The 23,040-nt window shown below is 36.2% G+C and overlaps 1 protein-coding gene across 2 annotated transcripts in view; it reads left to right on the top strand.

Moving 5' to 3' along the window:
• SUGCT (succinyl-CoA:glutarate-CoA transferase) overlaps positions 1-23,040 on the top strand; it is a 765,867-nt gene that overhangs the window by 389,514 nt on the left and 353,313 nt on the right. The window contains exon 13 of one of the 2 annotated variants that reach the window (XM_032592372.1): positions 1,390-1,601. The exons of the other annotated variant lie outside the window; for it this stretch is intronic. Coding sequence (XP_032448263.1) covers positions 1,390-1,500 — 111 coding nt within the window. The 3' untranslated portion in view covers positions 1,501-1,601. Of the gene's footprint in view, positions 1-1,389; positions 1,602-23,040 lie in introns of those variants that run through there. 2 annotated transcript variants of the gene reach the window in all.

Genomic DNA, 23,040 nt, shown 5'->3' with positions numbered 1-23,040 from the left:
GAATCTAGGATAATTAGATTTTTCATTCCCAATTTTCCCTTGTAGTTTAGTTTAATTACTGGAATCTCTGTATCTTGTCTCTTTTGGACCTGCATGAAGTTTCTATTGTTGGTCTACGGCATATTTTTAGGACTTCAATCATTTTTCAAACGGAGAAGAGTGATATTACCTGAGCCAGGACACCAACTTGTGCTACTACCCCAAGAGTCTCTGAAAACTGCCTTCTTAGCCACCCAAAAGAAGATTGTAACTATTACAATTCTAACATCAAAATTTTTTAACTGTACAGTGATGATTACTGACAAGGTACCCTAGTCGCAAGAATAGAGTTGGTCTCTTTTATATATAATTTCATTCTTCTTTGCGATTTAAATACCAAGTGTACACTTCAAAGTTTTTTGGAGTTTTAGAAAGGCAAAAGAGCAACATACCATTACATTTTGAAAGTTAGCAAAGATGACTCTGGCAGTTGTATGTAGGATTGTTTGGCACAAGAGGTAAGGCCACTGTATTTCCCCTATGCTTGGAATTGCTGGGCTCTTTTTAAAGAATTCCATATAATTTGGGATTTTGGAAGGAATGTAAAATGTGACAAAATCGTGGAGTTGTTTTTTAGGACTGCTTTAAAAGTTCATTCGGCAAACCATTCTTGTACTTATTATGTACCAAATGCTAGGGATTTAGCATGAACTTAGTAATTATCTTACGTTCTGAAAAATAAATTTAAAATGGACTTAAATAGCAGATACACATTAAATATTGCTGATGCATGGATCAGTGAATGAATGAGTTGGCTAACTCTGCAAAGTATAGGTTTTCCAAATGATCAGGTGGCTATTGTGCACCCCTGAGTGGGGCTGACAAGCTCTATCTATAGTGCTGGCTGGAAACCCTTTGTCTGGAAAGCCTAGGGGAGGTAAGCACAACATAATGGTTAAGACCATGGAGTCAAAATTGTTGGGCAGCTTTATAAACTTACTAGGGTTCAGTTTACTCAACTGTAAAGTGGTGAAATAGGATCTTGTCTCTATATTGTTGTGTTACAAGAGATAGTGTTTATCAAGGGCAGTAGGGATTGCCAGATGGTAATATCCCTGGTTATGATGGTGTTCTTTAAGGTCATATTTTTGTTTAAAAAAAAAGAAACACCCTCTTTTACTTACCTTTGTTTCGTGGATACAAACAAACTCAGTGTGGCTGTGGGGAGGGGATCGTTAGCTTAAAACCGAGCTCTAATACTCTTTTAAGAAAATGCATCTACAAACTCTGTGCCAAGTTCTCAACCTTCATCATTTCTGATTGCTGAAATTCCTTTTATTTTTTATTTTCTGTACAAGTATCATTTCCGTTTAAGGTGTCCTCCCTTGTTTTTCCCCCGATGAGCTGTAGAGTTTCTTGGCCCTGGGTACGTGGAACCGGCCACTTGTGCTCAGATGTGGGACCGTGCCGCTGGCGCCCGTGGCTGGCTCTCCGTGTGTGCTGTGCCAGCACAGCTGCTAGTTCAACTGAAAATTGACTTGGGTGAAGTACAAGGCCTGGAACATGGCGCAGGAAGTGAGGCTTTGATGAAGTGAAGAGGGGGTATGTCTAACCAAAAAAAAGAAAAAGAAGCATCACAGTGCAAGAGAGAATTTTCTGCGGGCCTGCTTGTAGTGGGCCATGTACATTTCATCTATGGTTTAGACTTGGTAGACAACAAAAATTTACTTGACAGTAGAAACTACTGCTAACCTAAATAATTTCATCATGGCCTCCTGTTCCAAGAAAACTTGATTTTTTGACTCAACTGAAAGAACAGATGATTTTTTTTTTCTTGGATAGAGACAAGGTTGTCTACCTTTTATCCTCTGGTTATATGCTACAGACTGCCTAGTCGAAATGATCCTAAAGTATCCACTGTTAAGTCAATCAAGAATACTATGGGGGTTTTGGTCTGGATTTACTGATAGCTTTGAGAAATTTTGATCCAAAAGCCTTTTAGTGGTAGTTTTATTGTTTTTCTCCCTCAGTGATAAATTATCTGTGGAAAAGTCTGTGTATTCTAGAAGTATAATGGAGATTATCTGCATATAGATTTTCATGGTCGTTTTTCCAAGTGCTTTCTTAAAATATCTTTTTTTAATCAGGCCAAGATTGTGCAATACATTAAAGGAATTCTTAAAAAGTTTAAAAAACTTGCTAGATGACCTCAGTATGGTCCTATTTAACATACCCTTGGGAACATGTGCATGAAATACATTGTGGTTTGAGGTTTTCCAACCCAAACAAACTTAAAAGAAAATGCAGCTTTTAATAGAAACTATTCAAATTCTTGCAAAAATAGGTATGGATCTCACCACTGAGAGCATTTAAAAGCATCATTATCTACCATGAGAATCAAAAGAGATTGTGTTATCCTGTCTTTTGTATTTTGGTTAAGACTGTGTGTTTGACGATTCTAGTGTATTCTTTGCTGAACTGCACAATTAAAAAAAATACATAGAGATGAATGACTGAATGTCTGATTAATGTTTTTTTTTTTTTCTCCTTGATGCCATGACCTGTGGGTGGGGAAGAGAGGGCAAAGGGTGTCGCAAAACTGATGTTATTTAACAAAGTCTTCACATTTCTACCACACAAGTTGAATACATCAGGTGTAAGACATCACCCTGAAGCATCACTTCTGAGAACTATTGGGAGGGAAATATCAGAACTGAAATATCACAGCTGGCCCTGATTTTAGCTGGTGCCAAACACCTGCAGGCTCTAAAAGGATACCAAAACAAAACCCCACCCCATGGCCGCAAGCCATCCCTTAACAACCCTTCCTTAACTTTGTATCACCATCAAAATTAATTTAACATTTTCTACAGAAACCTTATTCTTCCGGTCCCAGAAGGCCATTACAACTCCGTTAGCAAATCTTTCGTATGGGGTAAATATGTCATAGAAACAAACAGAATGAAGTATTGAAATATTTGATGGCTTAAAATTATCTGTTGTTTTCATATCATTATTTGTGGAAGCCTGTGAAGTTGGAGATTTTATTAATCTCTAGGCTAGCTCATATTCTCTAAGTGATTTGGTTTATTTTAGCACATTTTGGCAAAATATCTGAGCATCTGGGAAAAAAGTTTCAATATTCATGTAGTAAGTGTCAGAAGCACCCCAATATACAAAGCTGTTTTTCAAGCCCTTTCTACACTCATGCATGCACGTGCTTCTGCACATGCGCACAAACACACGCATGCACACACACATTGTTGATGCATTTTAAAGATTGCCTTCTCAATGACATTAGTTAATATTTATTGAAATGCAGTTGTATAGCCCTGGGGGTCTTATACACCTCAGACAAAATTATATCCTTGTCTCTAATACTGCTGGGAAGCACGCATACCTACAATGCTCTTTGCAACAGGAAAACAGTTGATGAAGATCTGAAGTAAAACAATGTGTCTGGAAATAATTCCTGGGAGACGAAGGAGATAAAAAAACAAATTTTGTGCCCATCTCTGAATATATACATGACACATTTTAGATGGTGAACAAATTCAGATATATTATGTGTGTGTTTGTTTTATGAACCTGGGTTTAATACTTTAAATTGTTGAAGAAATAATGTGTTTTAGACTTAAGTGATTAAATGAAATAAAAATGGAGAGTGTAAGCCTTCAATTTTATATTAAAATAAAAAGCATTAGGCAGTAATATCTAGTGTTATTTTATTGTGTTGAGAAGGATCCTAATAATAATGTAAGAGGAAACCGATTAAAATGTCAAATCAAAATTAAGGACATATTATAACATTACTGGCATTTTGTGCTCATTTTTAAAAGATAGCTAAGAAAATTGGATGCAGCAGTTTCTTTGAATGATAACACTTCTATATATTTAGATAGCCAATTCAAATGCCTTGGACATTACTTGACTGATGGTGATGGAAATAAGATTGTAGAGTTTATGTTAAAGAAAAAAGCCTCCTTTACTTTTTATCGTTTTATAAAAATGTCAAAGGCATGGTTCAGGGCAAAGGAGAATGTATTTGCTTATTCATTCAATCAGACATTCACTCATTTGTTCAGCAAATAGTAATTGATGGCCAACACTAGCTTGTGTGCATGCACACTCTCATAGATATTATATTACATAATATATAATATATATACACCAATATATATACCAATATATATATTGGTTTTGTAGGAGATATTTTGCAAGGGAAGAGAGTATGATGGAAAACAGTAAATCAACAAAAATAAAGCTTCCTCCAAGGAGGTCCTGCAGTCCAGTTCAAGGTAACGAGTGTCCATCAATCACAGAAGAGTTACATATAAATGTTTTGGGCATTTTAGTAGTGAGAAATAATAGTCACAAATCATCCTATTTAATGAACTAACAGAAGTTTAAGATATGACAAAGACTTGCAAAATGTCTTTATCATGAAACTTACCAAAAAACTCTTTATTCTTTTAAATACTTTTTGTAATCAGTTTGTCATATTACTCATATATTCTTTTTCAGTGATTAAGAGGAATTTAATGGAGGTTTTAAACTTTTACTGTTCAGTGATTTTGAAATTATTTGGGGCCTGGGAATATCTGAAGGGTTTGTTTGTTTGTTTGTTTGTTTTGTAAAGTTATTCTCTCTGTATTTCTCTGTCTCATACAGCCAATACTGAATGTTATGATTTCACAGATTTAGTCAAATAAGAACATTTTTCATTACCATGGTATTGTAGTTATTAATTAAAAAGCATTCTATTTGTATTATTGGTAGTACTGAACATGAACAATGATTGACAGGGACTGAGCACCATTGATATTTGAAGAACTTTCCTGAAATGATTAATGATGAAGAAAGAATACCCACAAAATGGTGTATTCAAAGTCTAAAGGGACCTTGAAATGGAGTTCAACATTCTGTAAGAACTCAGCAGTTAAAAATGGACCCTGAATTTGCAATTTAGCTCTTTTATTTTTGTTACCTGTGCTTTATGTGCTATACTAGGAAACCGTTGCTTATCTGAGGACATGAATATTTACGGGTGTATTTTCTAAGAGTTTTGTAAGTTTTACATCTTACATTCAGGTCTGTGAACAATTTGGCGTGTGTGTGTGTGTGTGTGTGTGTGTGTGTGTGTGTGTGTGTATGCTCATCCTGTAAGGTGTGGAGTCCAACTTCACTGTTTTGCATATGGATATATCCAAATTTTTCAGCATCATTTGTTAAAAAAAAGACTATTCTTTTCCCATTGAATTTTCTTGTCAGTTCAAAATCAACTACCCATTAATGTAAGTGTTCATTTCAGAACTTTAATTATTTAAACACTTTTATTTATTTCTACAATTGTGTATTTCTGAAGATTTCTAATGCTGATTTCTAATTTTATTCATTGTGTTTGAAAAACATACTTTGAATGATTTAAGCTCCTTCAAATTTATTGAGGCTTATTTTATGTCTTATTATAGGATCCATTCTGCAGAATGTTCAATGTATTCTTAAGAATGTGTATTCTATTGGAGTATTCTGTAGATGTCTGTTAGGTCTCATTTATTTTTACCATTATTTAACTCTTATATTTCCTTGTTGATCTTCCGCCTTGTTGTTGTAGACATTATTGAAAGTTGGGTGTGAAATCTCCCAATGGTTATTGGTAAATTGTCTGTCTCTCCTTTCGGTCAGCTTTTGCTTCATCTATTTTGGGCTCTGTTGTTACATGCTTATATGTTCATCACTGTTATATCATCTTGATGAATTATCCCTTTATCATCATAAAATGTTTGTCTTTCACTCTAGTAAGATTTTGTTTTTGATTTTTTAAAGTTTATTTTGAGAGAGAGAGCAAGAGAGAGTGAGAGCAAGCATGCATGAGTGGGGAAGGGCAGAGAGAGAGGGAGAGAGAAAATCCCAAGCAGGCTCCATGCTGTCCACACAGGGCCCAATGCAGAGCTGAATGTCATGAACAGTGAGATTGTGACCTGAACTGAGATCAAGAGTCAGACACTTAACTGACTGAATCACCCAGGTGCTCCAAGATTTTTTGTTTTAATATCTACTTTCTGATATTAGTATTGTCACTGCATTCTCTTTTATGATTGTTGTTTGCATTGTACATCTTTTTCATCCTTTTATTTTCAATCTATTTGCATGTTTGAATATAAAGTATCTCTTATGTAGACAGTATATAGTTGGATCTTGTTTTTTTTTCCAACCTGAAAATGTATGCCTTTTGATTGAATTGTTTAAGCCATTTACACTTAGTTATTACTGGTGTGGTTGGATTTACACCTGACATTTTGCTTTTTGTTTTCTATGTGTCTCATGTCTTTTTTATTGCTGTTCTTTTCATTGCCTTCTTTTGTATTAAGTAGATATTTTCCTCTATAATATTTTTATTCCTTTCATAACTTTTAATGATATTTTGAGCTTTTTTTATTGGTTTCTTTGGGGCCTATAATATATACCTTAACTTATCAGAATTGACTTCAGCTTCTTTTATTTGAGTTTAGTTGACACACAATGTCACATTAGTTTCAGGTGTACAAAATAGTGATTCAACAACTATAGTTATGCTGTTCTCACAAGTATAGCCACCATATGTCACCATACAGCACTATTGCAATACCAGTGACTATATTCTCTGCACTGCACCTTTTATTCCTATGACTAATTCATTCCATAACTGGCAGCCTGTATCTCCCACTACCTTCATTCATAACCACTAGTGGATACTTACCCAAAGAAAATGAAAACACTAATTCAAAAAGTATATGCACCCCTATGTTTATTACAGCATTATTTATAATAACCAAGATATGGAAGAACTCAAGTGTCCATCAGTAGATGAATGCATAAAGAAGGTGTGGCACACACACACACACACACACACACACACACAGGAATATTACTCAGCCATAAAAAAAGGTGAGACCTTGCCATTTGTGACAACATGGATTGACCTAGAAGGTCCTAAAGGAAGACAAATGCTGTGTGATTTGTATATGTGGAACCTACAAAATCAAACAAATGAATAAGCAAACAAAAAGCAAAATCAGACCTATAAATACAGAGAACAAACTGGTGGTTGCCAGAGGCAAGAAGGGTGGGTAGGTGATCAAAAAAGAATTGACTTCAGGGGCTCCTGGGTGGCTGGGTCGGTTAAGCGTCAAACTTCGGCTCAGGTCATGATCTCACGGTCTGTGAGTTCGAGCCCCGCGTCGGGCTCTGTGCTGACAGCTCAGAGCCTGGAGCCTGTTTCAGATTCTGTGTCTCCCTCTCTCTCTGCCCCTCCCCTGTTCACACTCTGTCTCTCTCTGTCTCAAAAATAAATAAACATTAAAAAAAAAAATAAAAAAAAAAGAATTGACTTCAGTTTTATACTGCCTTAGTTACAGTGAAATATTGAAACTTTACTCCTATATAGCTCCATATATATATATATGTATATATATATATATATATATATATATATAGTTTCAGATATATAACATCTATACATATTATAAACTCAGCAATACACTGTTACAATTATTTCTCTATAAAATATGTTATACAGTATTAAATCTTTCAGAGTTGCTGACGAAAGAAATAAGGGCAAATATTCATAGAATTTTTATATTAATCTTTTTATGCCATCTTGTTTTCTTAATTTATACCTATGGATTTGAGTTAAAGATTTGAGTTGGATCTGATGTCCTTTCCTTAATCCAGTACATCTTTTTGCTCTTGTCTACCCCCCTTGTGCTATTATTGTTAAATATATTACATTTACATATTATAGGCCCAATAGTATATTTATATACATACTGTTTATTGCAATAGCTTTTGTTTGTTTCACATTTTTATTTAAATTCTAGTTAGTTAACATACAGTTGATATTGGTTTCAGGTGTAGAATCCAGTGATTCATTACTTACATACAACACCTAGTTTTCATCACAAGTGCCCTCCTTAATGCCCATCACCCATTTAGCCCATCCCTTCTAGCAACCCTCACTTTGTTCTCTATAGTTAAGAGTCTGTTCTATGGTTTGCCTCTCTCTCTTTTTTACCCCCTATGTTCATCTGTTTTGTTTCTTAAATTCCACATATGAATGAAAACATATGGTATTTGTCTTTCTCTGACTGACTTATTTTACTTAGCATAATACTCTCTAGTTCCATCCCTGTTGTTGTGAATGGCAAGATTTCATTATTTTTTATGGCTGAACAATATTTCTCTCTCTCTCTCTCTCTGTGTGTGTGTGTATATATATATATATATATATATATATATATATATACATACATACATACATATATATATATATATATATACACACATACATACATACATGCCACATCGTCTTTATCCACTCATCAGTCAGTGGACACTTGAGCTCTTTCCATAATTTGGCTATTATAGATAATGCTGCTATAAACATTGGGGTGCATATGCCCCTTCGAATCAGTATTTTTGTATCATTTGGGTGAATACCTAGTAGTGTACCTGTTGGGTCATAGGGTAGTTCTATTTTTAAGTTTTTGAGGAAACTCCATACTGTTTACCAAAGTGGCTGTGCCAGTTTATATTCCCATGAAAAGTGTAAGAGGGTTCCCCTTTCTCTGAATCCTCACCAACACCTGTTGTTTCCTGTGCTGTTCATTTTAGCCATTCTGACAGGTGTGAGGTGGTATCTCATCATATTTTTGATTTATATTTCCCTGATGATGAGTGATGGTGAACATCTTTTCATGTGTCTGTTAGCCATCTGGATGTCTTCTTTGGAAAAATGTGTATTCATGTCTTCTGCCCAGTTCTTAGCTGGATTATTTGATTTTTGAGCGTTGAGTTTGATAAGGTCTTTATAGATTTTGCAGTAGCTATGTAAATCAGTCAAGAGGAGAAAGTAACAAATATGTAATTACATTGTTTTTTGTAATTGCCTTAATTATTATTTTATTGGTTTTCTGCTGTGTATCTGTGTGTGGATTCATAGTGCTATATGGTATCATTTACTTCCAGCCTAAAGAACTTTCTTTGCTATTTATTACAATGTAAATCTGATACCAAAAAATTCTTTCAGTTTTTGTTTATCTGGGATTATATTTAGTTTGCTTTCATTTGTGAAAGATAGTTTTGCTGGCTATAATATTGTTTGACAGTTTTTTACTTCTAACTCTTTTAATACATTGCTCCAATGCCTTCTGACTTCCATGGAATCTGATGAGATGTTACATGTTAGTCTTACTGGGCTACCTAGTATGTTATCAGTCATTTTTCTTTTGCTCCTTTAGGGTTTCTTCTTTGTATTTGAACATTTTGAGTATTATGTGTCTGGGTGTATGTGAATCCCTTTACATTGATCATACTTAGAGTTCATTGAGCTTCTTGGATGTGTAGACTAATGTTTTTCATGAAATTTCCAAAGTTTTCAGCCATTATTTCTTTGGTATTGTTCATCACTTTCTCATACCTCCTTCTGGTTCTCCCATTTATGTGTATGTTGGTGCTTTTAAATGGCTCTGTTCTCATTTCTCTAAGGCTCTATTCTTCATTTTTTCCTCTTCTTCAGATTGCATAATCTCTATTCATCTATCTCCAAATTTACTGATTATTTCTTCTGCCAATTCAAGTATATGGTTGAGCCCCTCCAGTGAAATTTTCATTTCAGTTATTGTACTTCTTGACTGCAGAATTTCCATTTGGTTCCTTTTAAATAATTGGAATATTTCTATCTCTCTATTGATATGGTATCTTTGATGAGACAATGTCCTCATATCTTCCTTTAATTATTTAAGCATGATTTCCTTTTGTTCTTTGAACATATTTATAATAGATGCTTTGAAGTTTTTGCCTGCTAAGTCCACCATCTGGGCCTCTTCAAAGGCAGTTTCTATTGCCAGCATTTTCTTTCTGTGTATTGGTCACACTTTACTGTTTATTTGCACGTCTCATACCTTTTTGTTGCTATCTGGATATATTAGATCTCCTCCAACCCCAGGCATTGTTTTGTTTGTTGCTTAACAGGTAATACAACAGTGACTTGCCTGCATCCATTCTGTGAGAACCATTTTCCTTGCAATGTATAGCCACTGAGGTCCCAGCTCAGATGGTTTCCACTTACTTTTATCTTTTAGCTCCAGGTCTTCCCTGAGTAGGTATAAGCCACTTACTAAGAACCCTGAGGATGTTCTTACCCAGTTAGATTTTTATCCTTTGTAGTTGGTCGTGTGTGTGACTTGGAAGCTGCTATTGAGTTTACAGTCTCCTTCCCCCCACTCCCTGCCTTTTTTTTTTTTTTTTAGCCAGGGACTAATAGCTTGGGGATTTCCTCTGTGACTGCTTCTGAGAGATCACAACCTTGGACACTCACACAGTTCCTAGACTTCCAGAAGTAATTGTGATTTGATTTTTAAGTGTAACTTCCAGTCTGTCTTTCTAGGATGTCCTGAAGTTCTTTACCCTATCAGAATATCCACATCTAAATTTCTTTTACTTTGTACTTAGTGCTGACCCTTTTTACACTTATGCTTACACCTTCAAGAAGGTCTTACTGTGCTCTGCTGGAGTTCTTAGGCTCCTTGTCCTTACCTTGCTAGGTTTGGTCTCCCATTTATTGCTACTTTTGAAAGACAAATGTAAAAGTTTTATGGCAGTGTTTTTAGAGTGGTCTCCAAAAGAACACCTGGGTTAGAATCATCCAGAGGCCTTGTTAAAATTCATATTTCTGGAACTAACCAAGCCCAGTGATTTTTAATGTCTTTGGATGAGGTTCAGGTATTGGCTTATGTAGATTTCCCAGAATTATTCTGGTACAAACTGTATTTTGAAAACCATTATAGGAGATGGTAGAAGATTAAGTTGGAAGTGTAGCTTGGGTCCTGATCGTGAAGCACCTCAAATATTTCTCTAAAGGATTTGAATTTTCCCTGTGGGCTAAGTGTTGGAAACAAAAATGGCCTTACATATTATGTGTATAGTACTAAGTATCTTCTGTGTTCTCTCACCTTCCTTGATGGTCTCCCTGCTCTGTTGCAGACACTTTGTGTGCTCCTCACTCACTCACTAAGGACTTAGGGCCCTCATCCTTTTATCCTCTTTTATGCTTGCTTCCTCTCCTTTCTATTGTCTCTGACTCCCTACCAGCTCAGCATGACCTCATCCACCCTTCCCCTCAAAGATCTTAAAGCATCACTTTGTTTCTTTCTCTTTCAAATAAAAACTTAAAAGAGTATTTCCAGCAATTCAAATGAATTTCTAAACCAGATACTGGGTGCAGGGAGTTATTTTTTAATAGGAATAGCTTTCTTACCTACTTCTCTGCACTACCCTCCACTCATGCCATAAGAAAAAGGGACAGTAACCTTGTACTTAAATTCTGAAATATTATCAACCCCTAAAATTCCTAAAGATTGTCAGCCTAATATAGGCATTGATTAAAAGTGAAGACTTTCTAAAAAAAGCCATATATATCAAGAACTTCTATGTAGGAAATATTAACTTGGATACCAAGTAAAAAATTATTTGATGGGTGTTTTTAAAATCATAGGAAAAAGATCTTATAGAAAGCTTTTGCCATAGATCAATTAGAGGATTATGTTGCTGAATGATTACTCTAGGCATCAGATGTTAAAAGCTTGAACTAAAATGATTATGATGTGTCTGGAAAATAAGAGATAAAAGCCACACTAAAAAAGAAGTGATTGGACTCAGTGACTTCTTGAATATTGGGAACACTACAATTTAGAGTCAAAGATACTGTAAGTGTCTCATGTCCAGATTATATAAATAATTTCTACAGCTCAATAATAAAAAGAGAAATAATACAATTAAAAGTGGATAAACGATTTATATAGACACTTGTCCAAAGAAGATATACAAATGGCCATTAAGCACATGTAAGAATGCTCAGCATCATAAATTATTACGGAAATACAAATCAGAATTACAGTGTGATATAACTAGGGTGACTGTAATGAAAAGGTGACACGTGTTGTTAAGGGTATAGATGAGTTGGAACCCTTGTACAGTGCTGGTGACAGTGTGAAATGGTGCAGCTGCTTTGGAAAATAGTTTGTCAGTTCCTCAAAATGTTAAACATGGAGTTACCATCTGACCCAGCGATTTCCCTCCTAGGTATAATTGAAGAAAAATATGTTTGTACAAAAATGTGCCCACATATGTTCATGAAAGCTTTACTTGTAATATCTAAAAAGACACAAACAACCCAAATTTTCATCTGCAGATGAATAGATAATCAAATGTGGTATATCTATGCAATGGAATATTATTCATCCATAAAACTGTATGAAGTTCTGCAACAGCATGAATGGCCCTTGAAAACATTATGCTAAGTGAAGGGAGATACCTGTAATAGGCCACCTATTGTATGACTCCAACTATATGAAATGTCCAGAAGAGGTAAAACCTATTCAGAAAGACAGAAAATACATTGGTGGCTTCCAGGGACTGAGGGAAGGAGGGGGAATGGGGAATGGTTGCTAATGAGTATGGGGTTTCCTTCTGGAATGATGAAAATGTTCTGGAATTAGATAGTAGTGAGGGTTGCACAAACTTGAGAATGTATTTAAAGCCACTGAATTGTACACTTTAAAAGGATGAATTTCGTGATATATAAATCATATCTCAAAATAAAAACAAAAAAAGATACCAGAAGAGGTTAGAAGTCTATTGTTAAAGAACAAATCAGAGTTTTGGGAGGGTTTAATTTGTTGTATAGGGATGAACATGGAGAAGTCTGGGTTAGGTCTTGAGTTTTATGAAAGAGTAGAATATTTTATATACTCCCTTAAAGCATATTCCTTTGGGTTTCTTGGTCTTTGTGTCCCTAATTACAGTCTCACTTTACAATGTAGTTGTAAACAGGATGAATATAATACCCGTACATTCTTGTTATTGTCTCACAGATCACTGAGAACTTGTTTTTTTTTAATGTTTATTAATTTATTCTGAGAGAGAAAGAGAACGAGCAGTGGAGGGGCAGAGAGAGAGGGAGAGAGAATCCCAAGCAGGCTCTGTGCTATCAACAGAAAGCCTGATGCGGGGCTCTATCCCGCGAACCCTGAGATTGTGACCTGAGTTGAGATCAAGAGTCGGGCGCTTACCCAACGGAGCCACACAGGCACCCTGACTGTGTTTTTTTATTCAATTGTTTTTCTCTCTCTTTTTTTTTTCACATGACATTGGTCATTTCAACATGATTGGGTTCATTCTAAGTTCTGCTTAGCCTTCAGTGGGAAATGGTTCTAATGTCATTTCAATTTTCTAACCTTTTGCAGAGCTATCCAAATCTGGGGTGCATATATACCACCTTGTAGCCAGTATGGGATCTGGGTCATGTTGTATCTGTTAATTCAGTTTTCAAAGTGTGGTTTGTTGAACTCGACACATACATGTGTCTAGGAGTTCATAAGCAATGTTACACAGCCATATTCCTGAGTTCCTCTCTCAAGATCCCTTTGGTAATTTCCAGTTTCCTGGGGTGCATCTTTTTGGTCCTCTGGCCAGAATGCTATGACTTTAGTTATGCTATTCTCTGTGCACTTCCACAACTGCACCTGTCTTTGGGGCCAAGTGGCAGCAGGACAATGAAGGAAAAAGTGCCATCAGATCTGAGTCCACCCTTTGAAACTGCAGTTCCATCAAACTTCAAGGAACATTTCCTTTCTTAGGATTTTGTCTTTTGCTGGCTCCCACTGCCTCTGCTGTCAAAGCTGCTGCTACCCTGACACCACAGCATTGCCTGAGAGCCGGGGAGTGAGATAGATAAAAGAAAGAGAAAAAACCAGGGGGGTTCCACTGTCTTGTTGACTGTTTTGCATTCACTTTCCCACTCCTTGAACCAGAACTAAAAGGCTTCTCTCAGTGTTTTCCCTGTCTGCAACGATTGTAGTCCATTTGGGATGCTGTAACAAAAATACCGTAGACTGTGTTGCTAATAAACAACAGAAACTTATTTGTCACATTTCTAGAGGCTGGAAAATCCAAGGCGAAGATGCTGGCATGTTTGGCGTCTGGTGAGGATCCACTTCCTGGTTCATAGCCAGCTGTTTTTATGCTTTGTTCTGTCTTGTTGGAAGGGGTGAGGGAGCTCCCTGAGGTCTGAGGGTGTTAATCTCATTCATGAGGGCTCCACCCTCCTGACTTAATCACCTCCTTAGGGCTCCACCTCCAAATACCATCACTTTGGTGGACTAGATTTCAACATAAGAATTTGGATGGGGGGGTGGGCATGGAAGATGGGCACAAACATTCAGCCTATAGCAGCCTCCCAGTGTTCACTTCTTTGTTTCCTGTGTGATGAGTTCAGACCAGGGGATACAGCAGTAAAAAAATTGGTAAACTTACTGCTTATATGGTGGTATTTGAATTCTGTTCTTCCCCAATCCATCTGCTGCTGTTTACTTTTGAATCCTCAAATAGCCGTTCCCTGTATTCTGTCGAGGTTTTATAGCCGCATTCAGTGGGAGACAGTGTAGAGTATACTTATTTCTCTGTTACCCAGAACCTGAATGTTTCAACTTTAAAGCAAAATTTCTTACTATTTTTAGAAAAGTTCTTGAATAGTTTTTCTCAAAGAGAATCCTATCATAGTTAAGTAGAAGTGCTCAAAAAGTTCGTGTACTTTGTAACTACTTATTCATGCAAATTAGGGTTTTTATGAAATATGTAATCAAAACAAAATATAGAAATAAATTGAACAAAAAAGTTATTAAATAACCTGAACTATAATAGAAAACCCCAATTTTTATACGGATTGTAGGGTAAGCAAATGTTATCGTTTTGAACGATACATTTACATAACTATACTAATACATTCTTGCTTTTGAATGCTTTATATATTGGGGTTTTGTTTACTTTTTTCATTAAAATAAAGGCTTTTCTGCTAAAGAGAAGAAAATCTTCTGACTTGTAGGAATGACTCGTTAGCTTGTCCTTAAGGTACTCTCCTTAAATACCAATTTTCCATGTCAGGCATTTGACATACATCTAGCACTTCTTCATTGTTCCCTGGCAAATGAAATGTTTTGGAGTATGAGGGAAAACAGAATTTTCAGAAAGAGGAATAACGTATCAGAGCCAGCAATGGTCAGGGATACTAAGAGAAAAAAAAGTCTATTTTCTTGTTTCTGAGCAGTGCTAAATCATTCGTCCAGTTTTTCACAGCAAACGTAATATAAGCCTGGAACACTTTGTGGTGACAGTGAGGAAGTGCTCACAAAATGATGGGAACATGAAAGAAGTACAAAGGAACCAACTTCAGAGAGTTCCCAAAGGCCCGGATGGGACCATTTGAGTAACAAAATAAATATAATATAATTATGGTAATGAACTGTAATCCATAGAATATCCATGAGTCTATACTAATGTAAATAAATAATTGAATCAATAAATAAATGTGGAAGAATGGAAAAGAGCTGGTCAGATTGTAGGATTTCAATTAACAAACATAGAAAGAATGAGGAAATAGAAAATTACCTTTAGGTAAACATCACAGTAAAATCTGTTTCAGGAAAGAACCATTGATGGATGCTAAAATTACAGTGAAAAAGAGGATGTTCGTAATCTCAAAGTATGTCTCTATCTTCTCAGTTACAAAGGAAAAGCTAGTAACTTTATGCTGGGGTGGGGGGGGGGATTGGTTACTAATACCAGCTTAACCAAGTGATCCAAGTTAGTACTAAGATCTGTCAGCATCAGAAACCCTTTGAGATGATTCATGACATCACTTTCTTGCTCCAAATGCATAATTTTAACCTAGTCATGGGAAAATATCTGATCAACTCAAATTGAGAGACATTCTATACAATACCTGACCAGTCCTCTTCAAAAGTGTCCAGGTCATGCAAGACAGAGACTGAGGAACTGTCCCAGATTGGAGAATGCTAAAAAGGTTTGACAGTTACCTGCAGTGTGGGATCCTGGATTGTACCTTGGACAAGAGGAAAGGGCCAGTGTGATACTTGTCAAAATTCAGAGTCTCTAGATTAGTTACTAATATACTACCCATTTAAAATTGTTGGCTTTAATAGTTTTACTATGGTTAGGAAAGATGTTAATAGTAGAAGCTGGATGAAGTGATGTTTGAGTACTGTGCTTTGCAACTTTTCTGTAAGTCTAAAATTATTTCCAAATAAAAAGTAAAAAAAAAATGGGAAAAAATTTCATTTCAAGTAACTTATATAAATGCAAAAACAAAGAGGCTTGCATTAAAAGAAAATTAAAGTGAAGTGTAACAAAGGGAAGTCCTACAGAACAGACAAAATAAAATTTCAAATTTCATTGCCTTTCTTTCAGATTTCGGTCACTTAAAAACAATGCTTATTAAAAAGCCTGAAGACTGTTATATACCATTTTTCCCCTCACATTTCAAATTGACTGGTTATAATACTTCTCCCTTTACTCTTTTAGAGATATGAAACACTGAGTAATTGAAGCCTGAACTATTACTGATATTTCCGCATCATAGTTGAGATTTTATTTCTGATGCCTGAAGACCACGAAGACAGCATACACTCAATCAAATGTTCAGATCTTCTCCACACAATTGTAGTTGATTCCTTGTCAAAAATTTAAATGAAAGATAATTTAAATTCATTTTTCTTTACAAAACAGATTTTTGCTAATTTATAAAATGTAATTAAAATGTTACCAGAATGCAGTTACTCTTGGAAATACTTCTCTACAGATTCTCATTTTTGCAAAATAGATATGTCTCATTTAACTTTTATGAAAAATGGTTAAATTTTCAAAATTGGTTTCAGATGCTATCCAATTTCTTGGTACATTGAAGTGTCAATAGTTGATGTAAGCCCTTTTAGATCAGCAGGCAGGGATTCTCAAACAGGGTATCCATTAGTCACCTGGGGAACTGTTTCAAAATATAGATCCCACAGCTCCAGCAACAGGGATTCTGACAACACAGGTTAGTATAGAATTAAGGATGTCTGGATTTTTAGAAGATTCCCCAAGGATTCTACTGTAGAATCACAGAATGCTTTGGAGAGAGGAGAGTGTTGTTTATGAACATGGTCGTTATAGTTGGACAGAACTGACTTTTATTTGAGCTCTGCCACTTACTCATGGAGTGACTTGAGCATTATTCAAGTTTCCTATGCCTCAGTTTCCACCTGTGTAAAATGGAGCTTTTAATGATTTCTATATCATTAATTACAAAAGTATTTCAATGACATAGTGCATATGAAGTATTTAAAATGAAAGCACTTTTTACTGATTCATTTTTTAAGATGGCTAGATGTTTTTTGGAAAATGCGATGGTGCACAGGGAAGCACTTCAGGCAGAAGCATTAACCAAGCAAAGAAATAGCAGATGTGGAGCTGCCTACAGAAGTCTGAGAAGCTCAGGTGTTGGGTTATGGCTGGAGCCTAGAGTGTGGGGGAGATATGGTAAGAGGTGAAAATAGGGAACCCAAGAGTCATTTCATGGAGTACTTGTATGCTATGCTGAAGGGCTTGATCTACATCCAAAATGTCAGACTGTGTAGTGTGATACCAGCTACTGGAAGTGGAGCAGAGGAACTTGTATGAGCAGCAATGTTGTTTGGTGATCCTGGGTAGCAATGAAGCCCAGGAGGATGTAGGGTGCAGGATACATACGCCGATGTACAGCTGTGTGTGACATATGCGGAGTTTATCAGTTTCATGGTAGAGATTCAGGATGTAAGATAGAATTCCTCGGGTTCAAGCCATATTTGATATAGCCTACCAAAAATCATGCACTGTAAGAGTTACTAGAAGCTATTCATTCTTTGTCAGCCAGAACTCTGGTCCTGAACCTCTCATAAACTCAAATTCTGGTAAAAATCTAGCTGTAAATGACCATATCTGAGCATCGTGGAAACGTAGTTTCCAGGTTCTAGGAAATCAGCTACTTTAATAATTCTAGACATGTGTGGGCATCTTGGGGAACAGTATCATTGTGTTGCAACTAGACTAACAGATCCTATGTTAATCCCTGTTCTTGGCCATGTCAGAGGGTAAAATCTGTTTCAAAAAACTTTTTCCAGGATAAGATTCAGTTCCTAGTCTCGTGGAGATTCATTTTACTTATCCTCAGACTGAAGTGTGGGGAAGCCAGGACACCTATTTGCAGGAGCAGACACGGGCTGAGTAGGATGCTATTCTATAGTCTGGGGTCCTCTGACCCAAGGCACACAATGACATCATCTCATTGAAAAAGTGACTTTTTTTTAAATGACTCTTATCCCCCAAAAGTTTATGAATGCAGCTAGGGCTTGTTTAAGTTAGGAGATTCTCATAGAAATAGTGGTGATTGCATGGTCAGTGGCTCAGAGAAGTGTATTTCTGCCAACTGTAGTAAGAAGAACAAGTAAAGAAGGACTGTATTTTTTTCAGAGACTGAGAGATTTATATGTGGAAAAGAAGGTGCTTTGGGTTATTCTGCTGTGTCATTGTTGGTTATTTGTAGTGATGTAATTGGTGGCAGATGTTGATAATGGGAGAGGCTATGCATGTGTGGGGGCTGGGCATACATGGAAACTCTTTGTACCTTCCTTTTAGTTTTGTTGTGAACCTAAAACAGTTCTAGAAAATGATCTTTAAATATGCAAAAAAGGAAGGTGCCCTAAACTGAGATTGCTGTTCCCTTTATTTATTTATTAAAAATTTTCTTAATATGTATTTATTTTTAGAGAGAGAGAGACAGACAGACAGACTGAGTGTGAACAGGGGAGTTGCAGAGAGAGAGGGAGACAGAATCTGAAGCAGGCTCCAGGCTCTGAGCTGTCAGCACAGAGCCCGACATGGGGCTCAAACTCACAGACCACAAGATCATGACCTGAGCCAAAGCTGAATGCTTAACTGACTGAGCCACCCAGACACCCCTCGCTGTTCCCTTTGGAAGAGGCTTCCCAGTAATGAAGTGGAGCTGCTACAGTTGTTTATTGAGACCTAAAGATCAGAATTGATTCATAGTCAAATATTTCATGAGTATCAGCTGTGTGCAAAGCAGTGTGCTAAGCGCTGGGGAGAAAGAATCACAATACTAGGTTTACTCTAAGCAAATAGGAGACTACTTAATGAACAGAGGTACCAAATAATTTATTTGCAATGAGAGACTTAATTGCCTCAAAGCCTTTAATATGTTATATCTATTTGCCAGGGTATCTTTTTTAGGTACTGAGGAACTCATTGAGAACCAGGTTAATAATTAGGACATCGTTGACAAAGATCAGATTAGAAGACCATTGAGGTTTCAAAAAATTTTTTTTAACATTTTATTTAGAAATAATTAGATTCACAGGGAATTCCAAAGATGGTACAGAGAGTTCCTGTGGACTCCTCACTTGTTTCCCTCGATGATTATGTCTTGCTTACATAATTACAGCATAACAGCAAAACCAGGAATCTGACGTTGGTAGAATGTGTGTATATATTTCTATGTCGTTTTATTACATGATTGTGTAGATTTGTGTAACCATGGCCACAATCCAGGCCCAGAACTCATCTGTAACCACATCCATATCCCTTCTGCTGCCTCACTGTGGTCATATCAAACACTTCCCTGTTTCTAATTCACAGCAGCCATGAATTTTCCTTCCATCTTTATGATTTTGTCATTTCAAGAATGTTAGATAGATGCGATCCTACAGCGTGTGAGCTTTTAAAAAACTACTAGCTTTATTGAGATATTATTCATATACTGGAAAATTCCCCCTTTAAAGTGTATAATCCATGATTTTCAGCACACTTCACAGAATTGTGCAGCCATCACCTCTAATTTCAGAACATTTTTATAACCCCCTAAAAAGCCCCATTAGCATTTCCTCTCCATTTTACCATCTTGCCAACTTCCTGCAACCACTAATGTGCTTTCTGTTTTTATGGATTTGCCTATTCTCTGCATTTCATATAAATAGAATCATTCAACATGTGTCTTTTTGTGAGTGGCTCCTTCACTTAGCCTAATGATTTCAAGGTTCCTCCAATACTCCATTCCTTTATGTGGCTGAATAATGTACCTTGGTATAGATGCACCACATTTCACTTGTACATTCATCAGTTGATGGACATTTGGTTTATACCCACATAGTGTCTGTTTTGAAAGGTGTTTTCATGTAAATTCATGTACAGGCTTTGTGTAGATATATGTTTTAATACCTATTGGGTAGATAGCCAGGAGTAAACATAATTCTGTTTAATTTTTTGAGGAATTGCCAAACTGTTTTCCAAAGTAGCTGCCCCATTTTACAGTCTCACAAACAGTGCATGAAGGTTGCAATTTCTCTATGTCCTTGCCAACACTTATTATCTTCCTTCCTTCCTTCCTTCCTTCCTTCCTTCCTTCCTTCCTTCCTTCCTTCCTTCCTTCCCTCCCTCCCTCCCTCCCTCCCTCCCTCCTTCCTTCCTTCCTTCCTTCCTTCCTTCCTTCCTTCCTTCCTTCCTTCCTTCTTCCTTAGTCTTTCTTTCCTCCCTGCCTTCTTTCCTTCCTTCTTCCCTTCCCTCCCATCCTCCTTCTCTCCTTCTCCCTCTCCCTCCCTCCCTCCCTCCTTTCCTCCTTTATTCCTTCTCTTCTTTCCTTTTTTCCTTTCATAGCCATACTAGTGGGTATGAAGTAGTATCTCACTATGGTTTTGATTTGCATTTCACTAATGATAGTGATGTTGAAAATGTTCTAGAGTGATTATTGACCATTTGTATGTCCACTCTGGATAAATGCCTATACAAATGTTTTGCCCATTTTTCAATTGGGTTATTTGTCTTTATTATTGAGTTAAGAGTTCTTTACGGGCAACTGGGTGGCTCAGTTGGTTGAGCGTCCAACTCTTGATTTTAGCTCAGGTCATGATCTCATGGTTAGTGAGATCAAACCTTGGGGTTGGGCTCTGTGCTCTCTCTCCCTCTCTCTCACCCCTCCCCTATTTGTGCTTGCCCTCTCTCAAAAATAAAAAAAATAAAGAGTTCTTTAGATCCTCTGGATACAAGTCCCTAATCAAATGTATGAGCTGCAAATATTTTCTTCCATCCTGTGGGTTGTCTTTATATTTTCTTGATGGTCTCTGAAGCACAAGTACTTTTAGTTTTGATGAAGTCTTATTTATCTATTTTTTTTCTTTCATTGCTTGTGTTTTCGGTGTTGTATTCAAGAATCCAAGGACATAAAGACTTATGAATATGTTTTTTTCTAACAATTTTATAGTTTTACCTTTACATTTAGGTCTCTAATCCATTTAGTTTAATTAACTCTATGAGTTAGTCTTTACATATGGTGTGAGATAGGAGTCTAACTTTTTTCTTTTACATATAAATAACCAGTGGCACGCTACCAATTATTGAACGACTATTCTTTCCTGCATTGAATTTTCTGGCACCCTTGTTGGGAATCAATTCATAGGAAATGTGAGGGTTTATTTCTGTTCCATTAATCTGTATGTCTGTTCTTTTGCCAGTACCACACTGTCTTGAACTGTGCCTTTGTCATAGTTTTGAAATGAAGAGAACCTCAACTTTGTTTTTCCTTTCCAAGATTGTTTTTTATTCCAGATCCCTTGCATTGCCACATAAATTTTAGGAGTAGCTTGTCAGTTTCTGCTAATTAGTTAGTTGGGATTTTGATAGGAATTGTGCTGAATCTGTAGATCAATTTGGTAACATTGCCATTTTAGCAATATTGTCTTCTAATCCTTGAAGATATTATGTCTTTCCATTTATTTAGTCTACTTTATTGCAAACATATTTTGTCGTTTTCAACGTGCAAGTCTTGTATTTCTTTGGCCAATTTTGTGCCTGAGTATTTTACTCTTTTTGATGATACTGTAAATGGAATTTATTTCTCAATTTTACTTTTGTAATTTTAGTTATTACTGCATGGAAATAAAATCGACTTTTCCTTCAGTCTTACTGAATTCACTTACTAGTTCCAATAGTATTTTTTAGGAGGGGTTGTGGATTCCTTGGGAATTTTCTGTATATAAGGTCATGCTGTCTTCCTATCTAATCTGGATGGCTTTCATTTCAGTTTTTGCCTGAATTCCTTAGGTAGATTCCCCAGTACTATGTTGAATAGAAGTAGCAAGAGCAGACATCTTTGTCTTGTTCCTGATCTAAGGGACAAAGCATTCATTTTTTTACTTCCAAGTATAACATTTGCTGTGGTCTTTTCATACGTGACTTGTATCAAGACTGGGGAAGTTACTTTGAATTTATTGTTTGTTGAATGCTTTTATCATAAAAGAGTGTTGCTTTTCGGTATTTATTGAAATGATTATGTGTTCTTTGTCTTTTTTTATTGATATGGTGTATTACCTTAATTGGTATTCAGTTGTCAAATCAAACTTGCATTCCTGGGATAAATTGCAATCAGTCATGGTGTATAATTCATTTTATTTGATGCTGTGTTTGGTTTGCTGATATTTTGTCGAGTATTTTTTGGGTCTGTTTTCATAAGAGTATGTATATATGCATGTAGTTTTCTTATGTCTCGTTTTGTTTTTATTTCAGGGTAATACTGGCCTCATATAATGAATTCAAAACTCATATAATGAGTTGGTCTCATACATGTATATGTGTAATAGGGTTTTTTTTTTATTTAGTTAGGATAAGAAAGAAGAAGAAATATACATTTCTTATGTCTTTTATATTTTGATACTTGCCTTTACTGGTTTTTCCATATGGACTCAAAGGACTTCCTTTAATATGTCTTATAAGGTCTATTAACAGCACAGTCTCAGTCTTTGTTTATCTGGGAATGTCTTTAGTTCATTTACATTTTTAAAAAACTGAAAAATAATTTATGAGAAATAATTTTGCAAGATGTATGTATGTAAGATTCTTGATTGACAGGGTTTTTTCCCCAAATATTTGTGAAACTTCTTGATATATCTTCCCCTGCCTTCTGTACTGCATTGTTTCTTCTTTCCTTTTTTTTGAATGTTTACTTATTTTTGAGAGAGAGAGAGAGAGAGTGTGAGAAGGGTAGGGGCAGAGAGAGAGAGAGGGAGACACAGAATCCGAAGCAGGCTCTAGGCTCTAAGCTGTCGGCACAGAGCCCAATGCGGTGCTCGAACTCATGAACTG

Source organism: Lynx canadensis, chromosome A2 (genome assembly GCF_007474595.2).
Source record: "Lynx canadensis isolate LIC74 chromosome A2, mLynCan4.pri.v2, whole genome shotgun sequence".
Lineage (NCBI taxonomy): Eukaryota > Metazoa > Chordata > Mammalia > Carnivora > Felidae > Lynx > Lynx canadensis.
This window is presented reverse-complemented; position numbering and strand designations above follow the sequence as displayed.